The sequence below is a fragment of the Aythya marila genome, assembly GCF_965140915.1.
Source record: "Aythya marila genome assembly, chromosome: 24".
In the NCBI taxonomy this organism is placed as follows: Eukaryota; Metazoa; Chordata; class Aves; order Anseriformes; family Anatidae; genus Aythya; species Aythya marila.
Window position 1 is genome coordinate 5,431,423 of NC_139065.1, and position 19,078 is coordinate 5,450,500.

The window sequence follows — 19,078 nt, forward strand, 5'->3', positions numbered from 1 at the left end:
ACCTCGTTACTGAGGGCCTTGTTACTGGAGGCCTCGTTACTGGGAGCCTCATGGTGTTGGCACACGGTGGCACGGTGCCACACTGTCCCCAGCGCTGTCACGTGCATGCGCCTGCCTGCCTGCCTGCGCCAGGGCTCCTGGAAGGCTCTGGTGTTTGCAAACTGCTGCTTTGGTTGAATTTTTTCCTCTTATTGCTATGGAAACTGTAATTAAGCCGCACTGGCTGTGTAGCCCGAGCCACTGTCTCAGCCTGGCCCCGCGTGCCCCAGGCAGGGATGTGCCCGTCCCGCCGGCACCGCCTGCTGCTGCCCCCCGCGCCGGGCCGAGCTGTCTGTCCGGCAGTCTGTTCATCCAGCTCCCTCCTCTCCATCCATCTGGCTCCCCAGATGGGAAACAAACATCAGATTGGCCCGGTTTCTTACCGGAGGGGAAAAAAATAAAATAAAATAAAAAGTCTCCGTGGTTTGGCTGCGTTGGGAGGCAGCCCCTCTCTCGGTCTTTGGGCTACAAGGGGCAAACGACCCCATTTTGCCCCAGCCCTGCTGGAGGGAGTGAAGCCTCCTCTCCAGGAGGCCTCTGGCTCGTGGCCTCTCCCTGTGCTCCTCCTGCTCCTCTCCAGTGCCGTAATTGTAATCGGGGGACTCTCAGCCCGCCTGTTAATTGCTCTGACCTTTGCTTAAGCCGGGATCTTTTAGTGGCAGGTGAGGCATCAGCCGTGTCATTTACTATGCAAATTGAGACCATCAATTACATCCAGAAGGTCCTGCAATGTTTAATTTTCTCTCTCATCTCTTTCTTTATTGGCATCTGCAAAAACGTTGGAGCAGGAGGGCCCTGGCTTTGCTGAGCTGGAGGCTGGGAGCCCGGCAGCCGTGCGCAGGGACTCGTCCAGCTGCCAGCTTCCCTCTGTCTCTTTTAATTTTAATTAGCTGCTTTTTCAAAAATCCCATGGCTGCCTTGGGGATCAGCCTGGGAGGCTTCTCCCCAGCCTGGCAGAAAGCACCTGGGGGTCCCTGGGCATGCACCTGGGGAAGGAGAGGAGTGGGGCTGGGGAGCTTGGCTGCAGGGGAGGAAATAAAACTCCCTGCGGGGCTGTGCTGCTGCTGTCCCGGGGCTGAGGGACTCCTCCAGGGCTGTGGCACATCCACGATTCTCCCCAAGGGTCGTTTCATCCAGTATTTGCCCGTTGCACAAGCAGAGCCCTTTGCACAACCCAGCCCTGGGTGCTGGGAAGGGGAGGGTCCCATGGGGGGGACTGTGCCCCCCGTGCCCCCCATGCTCCCCCCAGGCTTGGTGCAGCCATTGCAGGACGTGCTCCAAGCGTGGGGTGGCTCTGGGGGGGACCCGGGGAGCGTCAGCATCCCCTGGTGCGACTGGGTGAAGGCAAAGGGGCGGGGGGCACGGGGTGGGAGCTGGGGTCTCAGTGCCGGGTGCTCTGTGCCTCAGGGGGTGTGTGCGTGGCCCAGTCCGTCAAGATCCCGCGGGAGCCCAAGCCGGGAGAGTTCGACAAGATCATCCGCCGCCTCCTGGAGACCTCCCACGCGCGGGCCGTCATCATCTTCGCTAACGAAGACGACATCAGGTGCGGAGGGGCCGGCCGGGCCGCGAGGGGAGGCTGGGGGAGACGCGCTGCAGGGTGCCCGACACGGGCTGTGTGCGTGTCGCTGACCGGGACGTGGGACACGGGCTGCTGGTGGCTGGCATGGGTGCTGTGTTGGGAGCACCCGGCTGGGGCTGCAGCGTGGCACAGACCTGTCCGCAGCGGGGACCACCAGAGCTGACTTCGAACTGGCCACCTGGGGGGTCTCTGCCATGGGACACCAGCAAGACAGAGCGCAAAGGGGGAAAAATCTGCTTTCTGTTGGCTTTGGCAGCCCCTGCTGTCACACCCCGGGTGCTTCACGCTGCTCAGGGGCTGGGCCAGAGCTAGCGGGGTGCCTCCTCCAGGCGCTGGCTCTGCTGTGCCGTGCAGCCTCAGCCCCTCAGTGCAGACCTGGGGGGGCCTTTTGGGGACCCCTCCCCACACACCCGTGCTGCCCACTGGGTCTGCAGCCACTCCTGGAGGCGATGAGCAGCTCCACAAGTGCAGCAACATCTTGCAGCTCCTGTTGTTTGTGGAGCAGAATGATTCAGATGGAGATACCCTTGATTTCCTAAGTATCTAATTTATTAATCAGCAAACATTATGTAAATGTGGGTAAACTGCGATTTTAAATCAGTTTACATCAGATGTGCAAATGCTGCGAGTTTTTTTTTTTTCCTTCCTTAATAGAAATGTCTGCAAACGTGACATTTACACGGCTGTGTATTGAGAAACGGGGGATTTACCTTGCTGTGTAAATGGCAAGCCCCATTAACTGGCGTTTGTAAGCATTTACCCATCCAAACAGGATAATATCCCATGAAGATTGCTTTCTATACACCAGCTTGCACGGGGGTGAGCGTGGGTTTAGCCCAGGCACGACCGCGATGCCCACCCTGATGCCAGCTCCACCTGCAGAGCCCCGACCCCGACTGCTTGCCCTGACCCTGCAGGGCTGAGCCACGGAGCAGGATGGGCCCGGGATGTTTTGCTGAAATCCGTGCCCTGCTCCGTGGTGGGATGTGTCAGGAGCTTGGGGCAGCCCTGGGTGAGCGTGGAGCAGCCCGTGTGGCTCCCTGCAGGCTTGCTGGGCCTGCAGCCCCCAGGAACGACGGCCTCTTCCCATCTCATCACCTCTGCTCTGTGTGCGTTTTTTTTTTTTTTTTTTTTTTTTTCTTTTTCCTTATTACGTGCTTTGAGCACCATCTGGACTTGAAGGGATCAGCTCCCAATGTCGGGGGTGACTCACAAACCCATAAACCTGTCTCCTTGCTGCAACTGGAGATGAAACCACCCTGGGGACCTGCACACGAACCCGAGGGGACGGCAAGCCCCAGGGAAAAGCAAGCGGATGGTCGGATCCGGGAGAGGTCCCCTCTGCCTCCTGGGACATCCTGAGCTGGCTGGCACCAGCGGAGCGTGCAAACGCGTGCAGCCGAGTGCCTGGCTGCCACGAGAGGTGCTCAGTGGGACAGGCACCATCTCCAGCTCCCCACCACTGCTCGGCTGCACGACCGGCACCAGTTCTGCCCAGTTCGGCTCTCGCCAGGGCACTGGCAGTGCTGGCTGCCTCTCCGCCGCTGTTTTCCACGCTGCCTGGAGCTGAGAGCACACAAACTCTCCAGTGCCGCTGCTTTTCCTGCCTGCTGCAGCATAACCTGATTTCTTTTTTCCTAATGTTGGGTAATTAAGGGAGAAATTCAATTACCAGTCAGCAAATATGCAAATAGAGTGGGAGAAGCAGCCTCTGTGCCTAGGCTGGGGAGGACGGAGGGTGCGGGAGCTGAGCAGCGTGCTTTGCTCTCGTACCCTGCGTGTGGTGCCTGGGGGATGCCAACGGCACCGAGCCCTGCTCCCACCCCATGCTGTTTTGGGGACACGGGCACAAAGCTGGTGTCCCGACCCCGTGCTGCCGCTCAGCGCCTGCTGCTTCTCTCCACAGGAGGGTGCTGGAGGCAGCCAAAAGGGCGAACCAGACAGGACACTTCATCTGGATGGGCTCGGACAGCTGGGGCTCCAAAATCGCCCCGGTGCTGCACCTGGAGGAGGTGGCCGAGGGCTCCGTCACCATCCTGCCCAAGCGGGTCTCTGTCAAAGGTAAGTGACTGTGCTGGGGGGTTCACTCAGCTCCCCCCGGGTTGGCTATCCCTCCCCGTGGCATCCCTTAACCACAAGGTTTTGGCTATCACAGGCTCAGCATTTTCCGGGGGGTTGTCCCCAGGGGGTTTCAACCTGGGGTGCCGACAGCCTGCAGCCACCCTTGCTGGGTGGGGAGCTCGGGCACAAACCCACCACAATCCCTCTATTCCCAAAACCCAGTTGCCCATGGGCCCCTTCCTTCCCCTCTGCCCTTTTGGGCCACGCTGAGCATCTCCCCGCCAGCCCAGAGGCTCACCCCCCTCCGTCCCCTCTTCCCCTGGGCAGGTTTCGACCGCTACTTCTCCAGCAGGACGCTGGACAACAACCGCCGAAACATCTGGTTTGCTGAGTTTTGGGAGGAAAACTTCCACTGCAAGCTGAGCCGGCACGCGCTGAAGAAGGGCAGCAGCATCAAGAAGTGCACCAGTAAGGAGCGCGGGGATGCTGTGGGCACGCATGGCTGCACCACGCCGGCTCGGCGGGGGCGTGAAGGCGATGGCTGAGAGCCCAGGGCAGGCGTTAGAGATGTTTTGGTTGCTTTCCCCTTATGGCCTTTCAGCTCAGCCGTGTCCTCGCTGCTCGGGAGCTGCCAGCCCAGCTCAGGGCAGCTGCGTGGCAATTGATGCTCTGTGCGTGGTGGTTTCGGGTGTGAACGTGGGTTTTGGACTAAGCAAGAAAGCCAGGAGGGAACGATGCTCCAGAAATGCTCTTGTCCGTCCCTGTGTGCTGTCTGTGATTTAGGAGACGTGGAGTGTGCTGGGTTTGTGTGTGTGAGGCACGGTCCCTGCTCAGAGCTCCCAAGGCTGCTCCCTCTCTCACACGTTTCTTGTACAGCTCCCTTCCCTTGGCCCTGTTACCTGCAGGCACAAAGCCACCCAGATTTGGGCTGGATTCTGCATTATTTAGCAGCGTTTGGATAACTGCCTCTCTCTCATCTCATGCTTGGCAGAAGCACCGTTGTCCTGTGAAAGTCACGGAGCCGCTGGTGCCTCCTCATTCCTTTGCAAACAGCTCCGGTCTAACCCCGTCGGGCTGAGGTGTCCTTGTTCCTCTCCGGGCAGGGAATGGGGCATCCTTGGGTGCTCCAGCCCCAGCAGAGCCCAGCGCAAGCCTCCTGGCCTCCTCCTTAAAACCCGTCGGGTCTTTTTAGCCACTTCCAGCTAAAGCAGGCTTGTCGGGATTAACGCAGTAAACAAGGCGAGCCGGGGATCTGTCTGGCTGACAGCGCTGCTGCTGAGGTGCTGCTTGGAGGCTCGAGGAGGTGACATGTTTGCTGAGAGATGGGAGCGATTTGCTGCCTGCCTGGCACCGGCTGAAGACCGATAACGCCACGGCGGCTGGCAGGCTGCGAGGCAGCGGGACGTGGGGATGTTTGCACGTCCCCCCCTGCCCCCTCAGGAGGGACTTGGGCACAAGCTGTGCGTGGACGTCGATGGGTGGATGGGCCTGGCTGTGCCTGGGAAGTTCAACTGGGAAGGGGCTGATTTTTTAATCCCCTTTCACCGCTGTGGACTGGCGGGATGGTGCTTGTACATCCTCACCCTTGAAGGCAACCCCCAAACGATCTGACCTGGGGGCGTCTCGTGGGTTTGGCAAGGGGTTTCGCACACCGCAGGAGCTTTGTGCCTGTTGCACAGGGTTCAGCAAGCCATAAGGGCAGCGAGAAAACTTGCCCGTGCCCAAACTCTCGGGTATCTGAGAGCCCCCTGCTTGTCCCTGATTGCATCAGGAAATCCCCAGCTCCGGGAGATGCATGAGGAGGTCCTGCAAAGCACTGATGTCTTCATCTTCATAGCAATGTAGTGCTAAAGCGAGCAATATTTCAAGCCTAAGGTATTAGTGGAGGCAGCTGAAACCATGACATGGCAAATGTCCTAGGAGCTGTCTTCAAATTATCGGAATTTGTCAGGAAATAAATTATCTCCTGAACATTTGCTTGGCAGATTAACAGAGAGGGGAAATAATGCAGGACCTGGAGTAAGTGGCCTGCCTGCATGGTGCCATGCGTGCTGGCTTTGCGAGATTTATGCAAATGCCCCACATAGGGTGGTTTTGTAGGAGTTATATGGGTTTTCTCCATGAGCTTCCCGTTTGGGTAGAACACAAAATGCACTGGGAAATGCCAGCTCTTAGTGCTTTGCATCCCAACACAGGAACCCAAAAGCTCCCTCACCAAACAGGACAGTGCATCGCTCTGGGTCACGCCTGGGAGAGCTGGAAGGTGAAGAGAGTGTGCGTGTGGGGGGGTACACGGTTTTGGGGTGATTCCTGCTGGCCCTAAGACCAGCCCTGCAGCATTTGTGTACTCCTGTCCCAGTGTCACCCTGCTGGGAGCAGGATCAGCCCGGGAGCTGTCTCCCAGCTGCTCCTGCAGGGGGATCTCCCCAGACCCCCACTGAGCTCCCCCATGGGGCCATGTCCCCGGTCTGCTGAGGGCTGCGTCCCCCAGCCGTGACCCACAGTGGTGCCCGCAGGGTGCTCCTGGTCCCTACAGGCCAAACTTTGTCCGGAAAGCTAATTAATTGCCTTCGTTTAGTGGGGCTGGATGGTAGCTGTGCTTTGAAGCAGGGCTGGAGATTCCAGGCTGCTGGTGGATGCGGCACAGCAATGCGGGTGGAGGGGAGAGGGCTTTGGTTTGATTTTCCTTCTGTGCTTGCAGTTCCTCGTATTCTTTTCCTTGGTTTGCTCCTCTCCAGACTCTGCCCAATATTTTTTTTTTTTTTTTTTTGTGGGACTGGCAGTTCTCCAGCACAGTCTGTCCCAGCTGGGCCAACAGGGGAGGATTTGCCCCATTTACGTGTTCGTTAAGATGAAGAAAGGCTGCTGGTGGGTAGGGCTGGGCAGAGATGGGGGATGCCTCTGTGTTCCTTAAAACCCACAGCTTCTCCAAACCGGCACCTCCAGCTTCGGTGCAGAGGTGCCCAGGGGCTGGTGGGGCTCTGGGGGCAACTGAGAGGCAACATCACCCTAATTTTCCCCAGAGCAGAACTGGGAGTGGTTTTGATTCACTCCTGCTGAAAGCCAGTGCTGGCCATGGGATTGGAGTTGCTGCTGATCCTGTCTCACCCCGCTGGAGCAGATAGCCACTGCCGTCCTCAGAGGGATGCCTGTGAAGGCTCCTCGTGTGCTTGAGAATTAATTACCAGCCCTGCAGAACGATGCACGACCCTGCTATTATAATCAGCGGGGTCACATCCCTTTTGCAGCCCTAATCTACTGAGAGTTTCACGGAGATTTATTGTCTCCGCATTGGGAACGTGCCGTCACGAGCCTCAGCATCCTGCTCCACCCCGTCCCCTCTCCACGCCAGCCTAATTCCTGCTGCCGTGGGTGGGCTCCTGGGGGCAGCGGCAGGGCTGGGATGCCCCCAGGGGCTCAGCGCCTGTGTGCAGTCTGTAACACCCTTTTTTTAACGGGTAATTATCTTGACAAGACAGAGTGGCTTGTCTGCGCGCCGAGATGAATGTGGGGAAGGGCCCCAAGTTGAGGGAGAAGATTAATAGCCCCTGTCAATAACGTGGAAGAAAGGATAACTTGACGGGTTTCGCATGAGTAATCTCCACGTAGTCCAAAAGCATTTTTATAACTTTGAAGGATGGGCTATAAATTCCCCTCCTTGATATCATCTTTTCTTGTTGGTCAGTTCGCTATCAATTTGCTTTAGTGTGCTGTCGGCTGCGCCTCTGCGTCCGGCCCGGGGACTTGGGGGATGCTGTCCTGCCCGCTTGGAGGAGCCAGGATTAATTCTGGATGCCCTCAGATAGCTTTCGAGGATGCTCGTGCCTCTTTTGGAGGAGGCTCAAGCTTTTGGGGAAGCTCTTCAATCTGCTGCCACTGAAGGAGAGTGCCCTGCGGGCACCCATCCATGCCACAGAGGTTTTGGCTCCCTGAAGCAGCATCACCCCATGGCAGATACTTTCTTGGCTGTAATTAACAGCGTGCTACATTAATCGGTGTCTTTTGCTAAATGATGAACACGTTTCCAGCCCCATTAAGGGTGGTTACGACAGGAGAGACAGGCAGCTGTTGCTGGTAATTATCGTGTCCTTGCAGCATCCTGCAAATGGGACCAGCCGGGGCTGTGGGGTCTGCGGGGAGCCAGGCTGGTGGGGGGGACACGAGGGGCACAGAGTGGTGGGGGCTTCGGGAACCTGACAGGGGACGTGCAGCTGGTGTTGGGGATTGCCTGGATGGTCCCTTGGTGCTGCTGGTAGAGCCCAGTGGGTGGAAGCACCCAGCGAGATGAACGAGGGCAGCGGTGGGGTGAGGGTGGGATGGGAATCACTGCCCAGCTGGGCGCCAGCCCTGGGAGCTGCTGAGCGTGTCCCAGTAACGTGGGGTGTCCCGTGGCACTGGGAAGTGACATCCTGAGGGCTGTCACCTCCAAGCCATGTTTTGCCAGCACCCACGTGCTCAGAACCAAGCTGCAGGGAGGAGGTGGGGATGTTTGCCCCGTGGGTGTTTCCTGGCTGCGCACTGCACCCCTCCTGCCCCATGAGCCCAGCTCAAGTACCCAAAACACCCCTCGAGGTGTGCCCAGAGGGGCTGGGGGAGAACCTCAGCTGAGAACCTCAGCATCCCCAGCAGCACCTCCCAGCCCCTCTGGCCCGGGGACGCTGGCAGCAGGATTTCAGCTGGAGGCCAGGCTTGAGGCTGAGCCCTGCAGTGCAAACGCAGCCGCTGCCTTGGGCTGGCACCAGGAATTACAGCTGCAGTGTGGGTTTTGGGGTGGTTTGGGGAAGAGTTTGGGGTGGTTTGAGACACATTTCTGCCCTGCTGCTCCTCCTTGGAGGATGGCTGGGTGGTGTAAGCTTCCCACTGGGAAAGAGGCTGCCTGATGGGTTTGTCATTTTGGGGATGGGGTTGGAGTCTCCAGCTGCTTCAGCCCTGGGGATGAGAGGGTTTGTTTGCAAGGGTTTGGCTGCAGCGGGGTGGCGGCAGCCCTGCTCTCGGTGTGTTCGCAGACAGGGAGCGGATCGGCCAGGACTCCTCGTACGAGCAGGAGGGCAAGGTGCAGTTCGTCATCGACGCCGTCTACGCCATGGGGCACGCTCTGCACAACATGCACAAGAACCTGTGTCCTGGCAAGGTGGGGCTGTGCCCCAGGATGGACCCGGTGGACGGCGTGGAGCTGCTCAAGTACATCCGCAACGTCAACTTCTCAGGTCTGTCCGTACCCGGGGCTGGGGGGAGTCACTCCTGCTGGGCTGGGTGTCCGGGGCTGTCCCCCACCGTGGGCACCCAGGCAGCAGCACCCACAATTTACTGCTGTAGCAGCAGGTCCTGCCTGCTCCCCGTGCTGCCGCCTGGCAGTGTGGCTGGCAGAAGTCCCTCGGCATCACACTGCTGTGCCCTTGTCTGTCCTCAGATCTCTGGAAACGCATCTTTTCCTCTGCTCTATCTCTTTAATAAACATTCTCTGTCTTGTCCTCCTTATTACTTCTATTTATCTCCTCTCTGTGATCTCCTCTGCAGTGTCTCTTTTATTTATTTTTCCCTCCTGCTTGATTTTTCTCTTCCCTCCTTTTATTAGTATTTATCTGTTGATTTAACATTAAAGCTGCTTTTCCCCCTTTCTTAAAAAAAGCAGTGCAACGGCCGGTGTACCAGCACTGCACGTGGCCTCGCAGTGAGCTGTGGCTCCTGCTGGGGGCCGGTGGGTCGATCCCCACAGGGTGTCCCCCGTGCCAGCTCAGGTGTGGGCTTAGTTTTGTTTTCCATAATTCCTTCCTCCACCCCGTGCTCATGCTGGCACCGTTCTGGCAGCTTGCTGAAGCTGGCAGCAGTCCCAGCAGCGAGAAGCCCCACGCCGAGGGGGAATGTTGGGCCCTTGGGTGCTGTCACCCAGGGCACACCGTGGTGCTGGGTGCTCTGGGTACTGAGCCCTGCGTCACTTGCAGGCATTGCTGGGACTCCGGTGACCTTCAATGAGAATGGAGACGCGCCGGGGCGTTACGACATCTACCAGTACCAGATCAGGAACTCCACTCCTGAGTACAAAGTCATCGGGCAATGGACCGACCACCTCCACCTGAAGGTATGGCTGGGGCTGGCTGCGTCCCGTCCCCGGGGAGGGAATGTCCCATGGTATTTCCCGTGCACCCATCCTGTAGGAAACTCACCTGAGACTCAAGGATGCTATTTTAGGCAGCCAGACCTGGGGGTGCCAGGGGCACACGTGTGTGGTTCAGCCACGGTGACGTGCCACCCGCGCATGTGGCCATGCCCTGCTGGCACGGGGCCTCTGGGTGTCCGACACCACAGCTCTGATAAGAGAAGGAGAAGCAAAAGCAGAGCAGAGGGGCTGTGCTTTGGGTGTCTGATGTTGAATCCCCTGCGTTTCCCAAAAGGCTGACGGGGAGCTTCTGCACTCCCCTCTCTCCATGCTGGGTAGGGCTGGGGGTGTACTGATGGGGCGAGGGGATGCATCCACGCCTGGCTTGAGCATCAGTGGGGTCGGTGCCGTCTCACCCCGCAGGTGGAGAACATGCTGTGGCCCGGGGGCGGGAGCCAGCTGCCCAGCTCCATCTGCAGCCTGCCCTGCAAGCCAGGCGAGAGGAAGAAGCTGGTGAAGGGCATCCCCTGCTGCTGGCACTGCGAGCGCTGCGACGGCTACCAGTACCAGCTGGACGAGTTCCACTGCAAGAGGTGCCACTTCAACGAACGCCCCAACGAGAACCACACCAGCTGCACACCCATCCCCATCATCAAGCTGGAGTGGAGCTCGCCCTGGGCCGTGGTGCCCGTCTTCATCGCCATCGTGGGCATCATCGCCACCCTCTTCGTGGTGGTCACCTTCGTGCGCTACAACGATACGCCCATCGTCAAGGCGTCGGGGCGGGAGCTCAGCTACGTCCTGTTGACGGGCATCTTCCTCTGCTATGCCACCACCTTCCTCATGATCGCCGAGCCCGACCTGAGCACCTGCTCCTTGCGCCGCATCTTCCTCGGGCTCGGCATGAGCATCAGCTACGCCGCCCTGCTCACCAAGACCAACCGCATCTACCGCATCTTCGAGCAGGGCAAGAAGTCGGTGAGTGCTCCCCGGTTCATCAGCCCCGCTTCCCAGCTGGTCATCACCTTCAGCCTCATCTCGCTGCAGCTCGTGGGTGTCTGCATCTGGTTCATCGTGGACCCGTCCCACTCTGTCATTGACTACGAGGACCAGCGGACTACAAACCCCCACTTTGCTCGGGGCATCCTCAAATGTGACATTTCGGACCTCTCCCTCATCTGTTTGCTTGGGTACAGCATGCTTCTCATGGTCACCTGCACTGTGTATGCTATTAAGACCCGCGGGGTCCCGGAGACCTTTAACGAAGCCAAACCCATTGGGTTCACCATGTACACTACTTGCATTGTGTGGTTAGCCTTCATCCCTATATTTTTTGGGACGTCGCAGTCGGCAGAAAAGGTAAGGAGGGGAGCGGTTTGGCTGGTGGCCCCATGGGCTGCCAGGAAGGGGGCTGCGAGGGGCTGGCGTGTCCTGAGCCAGGAGGGGTGCTGCTCTGCGGCCCTGCCACTTGGAAATTGTGGTGAGAAGCATTGATTTGAAACCTCTTGCTCCACGAGGGAGCAGAGGCCCCTGCCTCCAACCGTCCACTCTTGCCTTTCCTTTTCCAGATTTTTTTTTCTGTGTGTGTGTCTTTCCTCCCTCTCCCCTCCCTGTCTTTCCTGGTTCATTTCCTCTCTCCCTCCCATTTTCTGTGTCCTGTTGTCCCTACTGCCCCTCCCTGAGCAGGGCTGGTAGAAGTGAGCTGCTGCTGGGTGGAAGGGATATGTTTCTGGGGCAGCTGGGGCCCACGTGGCCATATCCAGGACCCCAGCGTCATTGGCACCATGGACAAGAAACCCTGAGGAGTACCCAGCCAGCTGCTTGCCCTTGTGCCACACGGAGAGATGGAGATGCTCTTGGAAATCCCAGAGAGCTGGGGGCAAGGGAAAGGGAGGAGCAGGCTCCTGAGCTATTCCCCTCTTTCCTTGGGGCACCTGGCAGCCTTCTCACTCAATTTGCTGCAATTTTAATTAATACCTGAGTATGGCAACACAGCACCCACAACGAATTCCTCGGTGTGGCTGCAGCACAGAAGGTGAGGGGACCTGCAGCGGGGCGCAGCAAAGATCTGTCCTGGGGGGTTGTGCTGTCCCTGGGGGCTTTGGGGAGCCCGTGCTCCTCGGGACCTGCTGCAGCTCTGAGTCCTGCTTGTGTAGACGAGCACAGGATGGACAATCCCAGCAGTGGATCTGTGCTGGGAACCCACCAGTCTGTCTGCCTCCCTCCCTGTCCCCAGCTGCCCGTGCTGGGCGCAGAGCGTGCTGCCGGTGCCAGTACCCATGGGAGCAGGGCCAGCCCGGATGAAACGTGTGCTCAAGTGAGAATGAGTGAGAACAAAGGGAAAAAATCTCATGAATGAGACCAAAATCGCCTTTGCCTGCCAGACAAAATGAGAATCGAGAATCGCATTTATGTTAAACGCGAGCAGCTCGTGCCTGCCAGCCTGGCACTGCCTGTGACACACAAACCTTGGTGCTGCTATTCCTGAAAATCCCTGGCATTGACATCCTCAGGGTGACCACCACTCGGATTCCCCCTCTGGACCCATTGCAACTGGGGTAATTCCCCCTCGAGTGTGTCCGCATCGATGCCGAGCTGCTGAAGCTGTGGATTTTGGAAACCCCTATTGTAAGAGGGTTGGCTTGCTGGCAAAGACCAGATGGCCTTTTGGTGTGGACATCAGAGCTTCACTCGTCCTGGAGAGCTGCTTCTGCTCAGAGCATCAAACTCTGAGAGCCTGAGTCTGTACACAAACCTTGAACCTTGTCTCAACCAAAAAATCTCTGCCAAGCCAGCCTGCTCTAGCCAGAAGTGTGAAGGAGAATTAAAGGAAATAAATGGAGCCTTTTGCAGCATTTCCATTTTGATGAGATGGCAGGGGAGATACTAACAAGAAAGCAGGTTTTTTAAGAAATTATTGCAAAACAAAAGCTCCCTTAAAGCCACCTTAATGTGCTTGGCATACTGTGGGTAATAAAGATGGAAATGATAATGATTGTAGATTATGCGCAAGGTTGCTCACCTCTTCACTGCAGCTTGTCATGGGATAATTTAGGGCTGCCGAAAGCTGGCTGTCAAGTAGCAATTCGACAATAGGCTGTGCCTCACTTCGGGGGCTTGTAATGTGCAGGGCTTCTCTGTTATTAGGCTGCTAACAAGCTGATTAGAGGCGGAAAAAGTGATGTTCCCAGCTCCCCTTGGACACAGCGCTCTTTCTCAGTGTTTGCTGCTGCTGTGGCGGCCACTGAGCAGTCCCAGGAGGGGCTGGCAGCGTTTTGGCTTGGCACAAGGACGTCCTGCTGGGGGGTGCCAGCTTGGAGCATCCCCAGGACAGGCCACAGAGATGGACGAGCCCAGAGGGGCAGCTGGAGGAATCGGGTGTTTGCTTGCTGCCGGCCTTGATGCTTTAGCTGCTGGTTCATGGTCTTGGGGAGAAAAAGGTGAAAAAGGTGGTGTTGTGCAGCCTGTGCAGAGGCTCTGGCTTAGAGCACATTGTTGGGATGAGAATTAGGGGTGTTGGCACTGGCACGGCCCTGCAGCAGTGCTGGCATTGCCCGGGGTGCTCAGTAGGGCTCAGCAGGAGCCCCCTCCTCTGCCCTGGTCCTGCAGGGACTTGGGCCCCACGGGGGGCTCAGCACACCCAGGGGACAAGCTGGGAGCTCTGCCTGGGGCCCTGTTGTCCTCACAGAGCATGGCAGGCGTTTGCTTGAGGCTGGGGGATGGCACGGGGCAGCCCCGCAGCACCCAGCAGCGCCCAGCACCTCGGCACGACCCCCGTGGCCAAGGCTGCCTTGTGGTGTGGGGCAGCAGGATGAAACCCCCCATTTTTCTGGCGTTTCCCTTCACCTTGTGCCTACAACTTTGCATGGAGGTGGCATATTATTATAACAAGTCCCCCAAGCCTTTGCTCAAAAGAACCTCTTATCCCTGCCGATCCCGGCGGATTACAGAAATAGCAATAACCGAGGATCTAAAGAAAGAGACAATTTCCTGCACTGATAAGGCAGCAGCCGAACAGCGGTGTCATTGTCTGGTTCTCTGTTTATCACATTTGCTTTCAGCGAGGGAGAGAGGACAAATGAGAAGTGTCCAGAGGTTTGCTTAGTGCTGCTGGGGAAGGGACGAGGGGGTTTTCTCTTCCCCGGCACCCACCGAAAATGCAGGAGTCGGTGCTGCGAGCACGGCTTGCTCGGCTGCTTGCCCTGCTCGGTGCAGGAGCAGCATCCTGAGCCAGGAGCGGGCAGTGTCCTCTGCTCCTCACCATGCCATGGGGCATCAGATCCTGCTGAGGCGGAGATGTCGCGTCCTCTGTCACCGCAGCTCACGCTTCAGGGGGCTCCGGAGGCTGCTCGAGTGCCATTAACGGGGGCACAGCGGGGCCCTGGGCTGGAAGCTAATTATGGGAGTGGGAACTGAAACCATGAGAAACGGTCATTTTCTGGTATATCGAGAGGTTAACGGTGCTTCGTAGTCGTGTTTGGACTCCAGGCTAAAAATATTCCTCTGTGAGCCAAAAAGGGGCTTGCCAAAAAGTGCCCCTGATGTGGTGCAGAGCTGGCGGTGCTACCAAAAACAGGTGGTTTGGCGCCAGCTCCCAAAACAGGGCAGTTTCTGCCAAATGGCTCATCGGGCTGGAGGTAGCTGTGGTGGTCCTGGGAGACCCCAGATGTGCTGGGGGGGTCTGGGGGTCTTGGCAGAGGGAAGCCCCCAGCTGTGATGGGGATGTGGCCCCGGCAGGGAGCGTGCACAGGGATGTCAGGTGTGAGCTCAGCTGCTTCCCCTCTCCATTGAAATGCCTCTGAGCCTCGAGGCATGGGTGGGAGTCTGCAGAGGCAGAAAATAAGGGAACTGCGAAGCGAGGATCCTCCAAAAGGCATCTGCTGAGGAGCAGGAGTGTGGGGGGGAGGTGGGGGGCTGCTGAGCCTCGGCTGTGCCCCACAGCGGGGCTGGGGGCGTTGTGCCGAGCTTTGCTGGTCCCCAACTCAGGGCTTGGGGGACCTGGAGCTGGTGTCCCCGTGCTGCCCTCACTGCCAGTGAGCCTGGCCCTGGGTGCTTGCAGAAAAGTCTGGAGAGCTTCAGCCAAAAAAAGAATTCAGCCAAGAAGCAAAGGGTTGGGGGGAAGGAGAAAAAAGAGAGAGAAAGAGGAGATATTCTGGCACAAAGAGATGTTTTGACTTTTCCTGATGAAGTGACATTTTTCTTTCTAAAATCTGCCTAACTTGACTCTGTGTGCATATAGAGAGAAGGTGGAACAAACAAACCAGCGCATGTGACAGCAATAGGTTTTATTCTGGGGACAAACCAAACTTCTTGGCTGACTCAGACTGAGCTTTGTTGCTTTTTTCTTTTGGGTCAGGTCAGAACACTCCGAGGGCTGTGTGTTTGCTTTTGAAGGGGGAGAACAAAGTGAAACGTTTCTCTGCGTGGTTGCACCCAGGTCCTGCAGGCCCTGGGGTGGGACAAAGCCCAGGCCAGGAGCTGTGGCTTCCCTCCAGCTCTCACTCCCAGGACAGAGCTGCCTCCGTGCACCTTCTCCCTGCAGACCCTGGTTGCCCCTCTGTGCTCAGCTTCTGCCCTCGGTCACCTTTTTGCTCCACTGACTCCAGGAAAGGAGCCTGAGCTTAAATGCACGCAGCGGGGGAGCTGGGGGCACCAAATCCCACCCAAGGAATAACTCCAGAAGAAACCCCGGACACCAAGCAGCTATGGGATAACGTTCAGAAACTGCTTTCAGCCTCCTTGTTAGCAATCTGTGAATCCGCCCCGGCACCTGAGCGCAGCTGGAATAAAAAATAATGGTGTGTGCACAGGCACGAGGAGACCCCGAGCCCTCTCCCTGCCCTGCCACGTGCGCCACGAGCTGTGGGAGGGGATGCTGGAGAGGACAGGGCCTGGGGCTGGGAGCGGGGATGCTGGCGGAGAGAGGATGGGCGAGAGGTGGGGATGGGAGGAGGGAGGGGGTCCCTTCGCCTCCTGTTGCTGCCTGCTTCAGATGCCCCCGGCTTGCGAGGAGACTGCCAAGCGCTTTCCGTAGAAAAATGGATTATTCTACAGTCAGATTAATGGGCTTTCATTTCGCAAAACATCTGTCACTGTTAGTCCTGGACAGTGAGCGTGAAATTAGTTTTGACTGCAGAAAGGCAGCGTCGGTGTGTAATATGTGACTTACATGACAACGGTCCGGGAGCCAGCTGGGGAACGGGGATTACCTGTTGGAAGGGGATGGGGGTGCACGGGATGCTCCGTGGCCGTGGTGTCCTCGCTGTGCCCATCACCACGGCGTTGGAGCTCCTGCCCTGCAGCTGGCGGGGCGTGCTGGGGGTGCTGGGGAGCAGAGGGAAGGTCAAGAGAGAGCTTGGCCCCTGTCCCTGGGGATGTCTGTAAGCTGGGGGGCTGGCAGCTTGCTGGGGGGAGGCTCCTGCAGAGCAAGGGCTTGGTGCAGGGTGGCTGTGCCAGGGACCCAAAATGCGGGTCAGGCACCAGTGTGGTATTTCCCCATGTTTGCAGGTGTGGAAACAGCAAAAGCAGAGCAGCAGGCTCCACGTGTACTTTGCCTTGGCCCGTGCAACAATCTGAGCCTGATGTTTAAGATCCAATACTGCCCAAATGCCCAATCCTGCCTCCCCACTCCGTTTATTTAACCCCAAGGTCACACAGTCCCTGCTCCTCTCCTCCTTCCCCAGCTGATCATTTCCCCCCTCATCCTAGTGAGCTGAGTGTCCTTGTGTCTTGCAGATGTACATCCAGACCACGACGCTCACCATCTCGGTGAGTCTGAGTGCCTCAGTGTCCCTGGGCATGCTCTACATGCCCAAGGTGTACATCATCCTCTTCCACCCGGAGCAGAACGTCCCCAAGCGCAAGCGGAGCCTGAAGGCGGTGGTCACGGCGGCCACCATGTCCAACAAGTTCTCCCAGAAGGGAGGCTTCCGCCCCAACGGGGAGGCCAAATCAGAGCTGTGCGAAAATCTGGAAACACAAGGTAATGTGGCTCCTGGTGCGGGGAGCGGGTCCTGCCTGGAAGCCCAAAGGCCTGGCTGGCCGGCAGGCTGCAGCTGGGCTGTCCGGTGCTGCATGGGCTCAGGTGATGCTGGCAGCACGGGGAGGTGTCAGATGCCCCCTGCCATCCTCCAGCAGCGGGAAGGGCTGTGTCCAACGTCATGGGGGTCACTCTGCTTCCTGAGGAGGGTGGTGGGCTCTGGTTATCTGCAACGGGAGAGCAGCTGTCCTGTCCATTGGCAGGGCAGATTTCCCCTCTGTTAATATATTGGCACCCAAGAACCATATTTTTTCATCACCATAGCCATGTGGGTGAGACAGGATGTGTCGTGCCTACTCCCTCCATATGGGAAATGCTGATGGGTGGCTGGAATGGGAAATCACAGAATCATTAGGGTTGGAAAAGCCCTCTAAGATCATCTGGTCCAGCCAACCCCTACCACCACTGTCCCCACTGAGCCCTGTCCCCAAGCACCAGCCCCAACCTCTCCTTGAGCACCCCCAGGGACGGGGACTCGCCCACCTCCCTGGGCAACCCGTCCCAGTGCCTGACTGTGCTGCAGGCACTTCCTCTCTGCTGCACTCAGCAACTTTCTCCCACTCAGGACTTGTAGCAGGAGCCCCAGAGGCTCATACGTGCCGGGAGCAGGGAGAGCTGAGCCTCCTGTCTGCCGCATCTCCGGCTCGGATGTGTCTCGCATAGGGATTACGGGAGCTGGGTGTGCAGTGGCTTGCCAAGGCTGCAAGCTGGGCACAGCATCGCTGCCAGGGTGGGAGGCACGGAGGGTCTGTTCTTCACTCTGTCACTGGTGGGTCACGGATCCTGAAATAAACAGCAGAATAAATAATTCACGGGGCTTTGATATGGGCAGATTGGCTACAAAAACATTGCAGCTAACAAATAGCTCTGTCAGCTCTAATTTCGTATGGCCTATCTAATTGTTAGCTGGGAAACCCAGTCTGCAATCTCCAGCAAGGTTCATTTGTCAGCGAGGCACCGAGGTGGACACAGAGCACTGGGAGGGGGAGCTGCTGGTGTCTTCGCTCTCCCATGTGGATGGCAGAGCCCACTGGGCTTGTAAAGGATGCATTTGTGCTGCTCGTGGTGTCCTGACCTCTGTGTCTCGTCCCATGTCCTTGGCTGGAGGTGTCTGTGTGCCTGCTGAGCCCCGTGGTCTGTGGGGACCTGGTGGCAAGGTCTCTTCAGAGCATTGTGCCCAGCCAGAGCACCGAGAGGAGCCAGGGTGCTGCAAGCTGCTGCCACCTCCTCTCCCTGACCTGTGGCTGCCACTAAAAGCAAGTGACACGCTGCAGCCCAAGGGCAGCAGCACAGCCCTGCAGGGAGCAGAAGTTATTATCTGGCATTTTCCTGGCTCTGCCAGGCTCGTGAAGGACTGGGGCAAGAGGAGGTGTTGGGAGAGTGGAGCATCTGTGGGTTTGTCCAGCTTGAGGGAAGGGAATGGGAATATGAGGATGCATCCTGGGGCTTGTGGCACTTCCCGGGGTCTCTCTTCATGGCAATCTGTCTTTAGAGAGCCCCCAGGGGCTCAGCTTCTCTGGCACGGCTCAGGGTCCTCAGAGGGACTGTCCCCGGTGCCAAGGCTGGCCAGATCCACGAGCAAACACCAGGCCGTGTCCCCACCAGCATCTCCCTGGCCAGATGGGGGGCACGGGATGGGAGCCAGAAAGGACGGGCAGGTTTTGTCACCCATACATGCGAGACTTGTCTCTCTTTCCAGCGCTGGCTACCAAACAGACCTACGTCAGCTACAGCAACCACGCGATTTAACTCCAGGGATCGCAACCGCCTGGCACGGAGGGAGGCTGCGGCTGCCGCGAAGCGGGAGGGAGCTGAGCTGCATCCCTCGTGGCACGGCGCTGCAGGGGAGTGGGATGGGACAGGGAGGTGACAGCGGGGTCCTGCTCCTGGATGGGCTGGGGGCAGAGCTCCTGGGGATGATGATGTTCAACAGCAGCAAAAAAAAAAAACAAAACAACAAATAAATAATAAAAAGAAATCACCGACCACCGTGATGATGCATGCCTCCCCACGGAGGAAGAGGAACAGTTGAGCAGGGGGGGATGAAATGTGGGGAAGAGCTGATGGACTGCAGCAAGGCTTTGTTTATTTTTTTCTGTATCTTGGCAAAAAAAAAAAAGAAAAAACAAGAAAACAAAAAATGACCCAACATTTTCCCTTTTCTGGAATTTGTGAGATTGTTTGTGGTTGTGCAGCACCTTCTGGTTTCTTCCTTTTTTTTTTTTTTTAAATTTTTTATCCTTCATTTTCTTTTGTTCCTGTA

At 57.7% G+C, this 19,078-nt stretch overlaps 1 protein-coding gene across 2 annotated transcripts in view; it reads left to right on the plus strand.

The window, feature by feature from the left end:
* The window catches only part of GRM4 (glutamate metabotropic receptor 4), a 36,091-nt gene extending 17,511 nt beyond the window's left edge, over positions 1-18,580 (plus strand). The window contains exons 3-10 of one of the 2 annotated variants that reach the window (XM_082778582.1): positions 1,447-1,582; positions 3,525-3,679; positions 4,007-4,147; positions 8,686-8,886; positions 9,622-9,758; positions 10,200-11,135; positions 16,512-16,758; positions 18,515-18,580. In XM_082778582.1, the coding sequence (XP_082634708.1) occupies positions 1,447-1,582; positions 3,525-3,679; positions 4,007-4,147; positions 8,686-8,886; positions 9,622-9,758; positions 10,200-11,135; positions 16,512-16,758; positions 18,515-18,564 (2,003 nt within the window). In that variant the 3' untranslated portion in view covers positions 18,565-18,580. Of the gene's footprint in view, positions 1-1,446; positions 1,583-3,524; positions 3,680-4,006; positions 4,148-8,685; positions 8,887-9,621; positions 9,759-10,199; positions 11,136-16,511; positions 16,759-18,514 lie in introns of those variants that run through there. The other variant, XM_082778583.1, reaches the window with a different exon arrangement.
* The last annotated feature ends 498 nt before the right edge of the window (positions 18,581-19,078 follow it).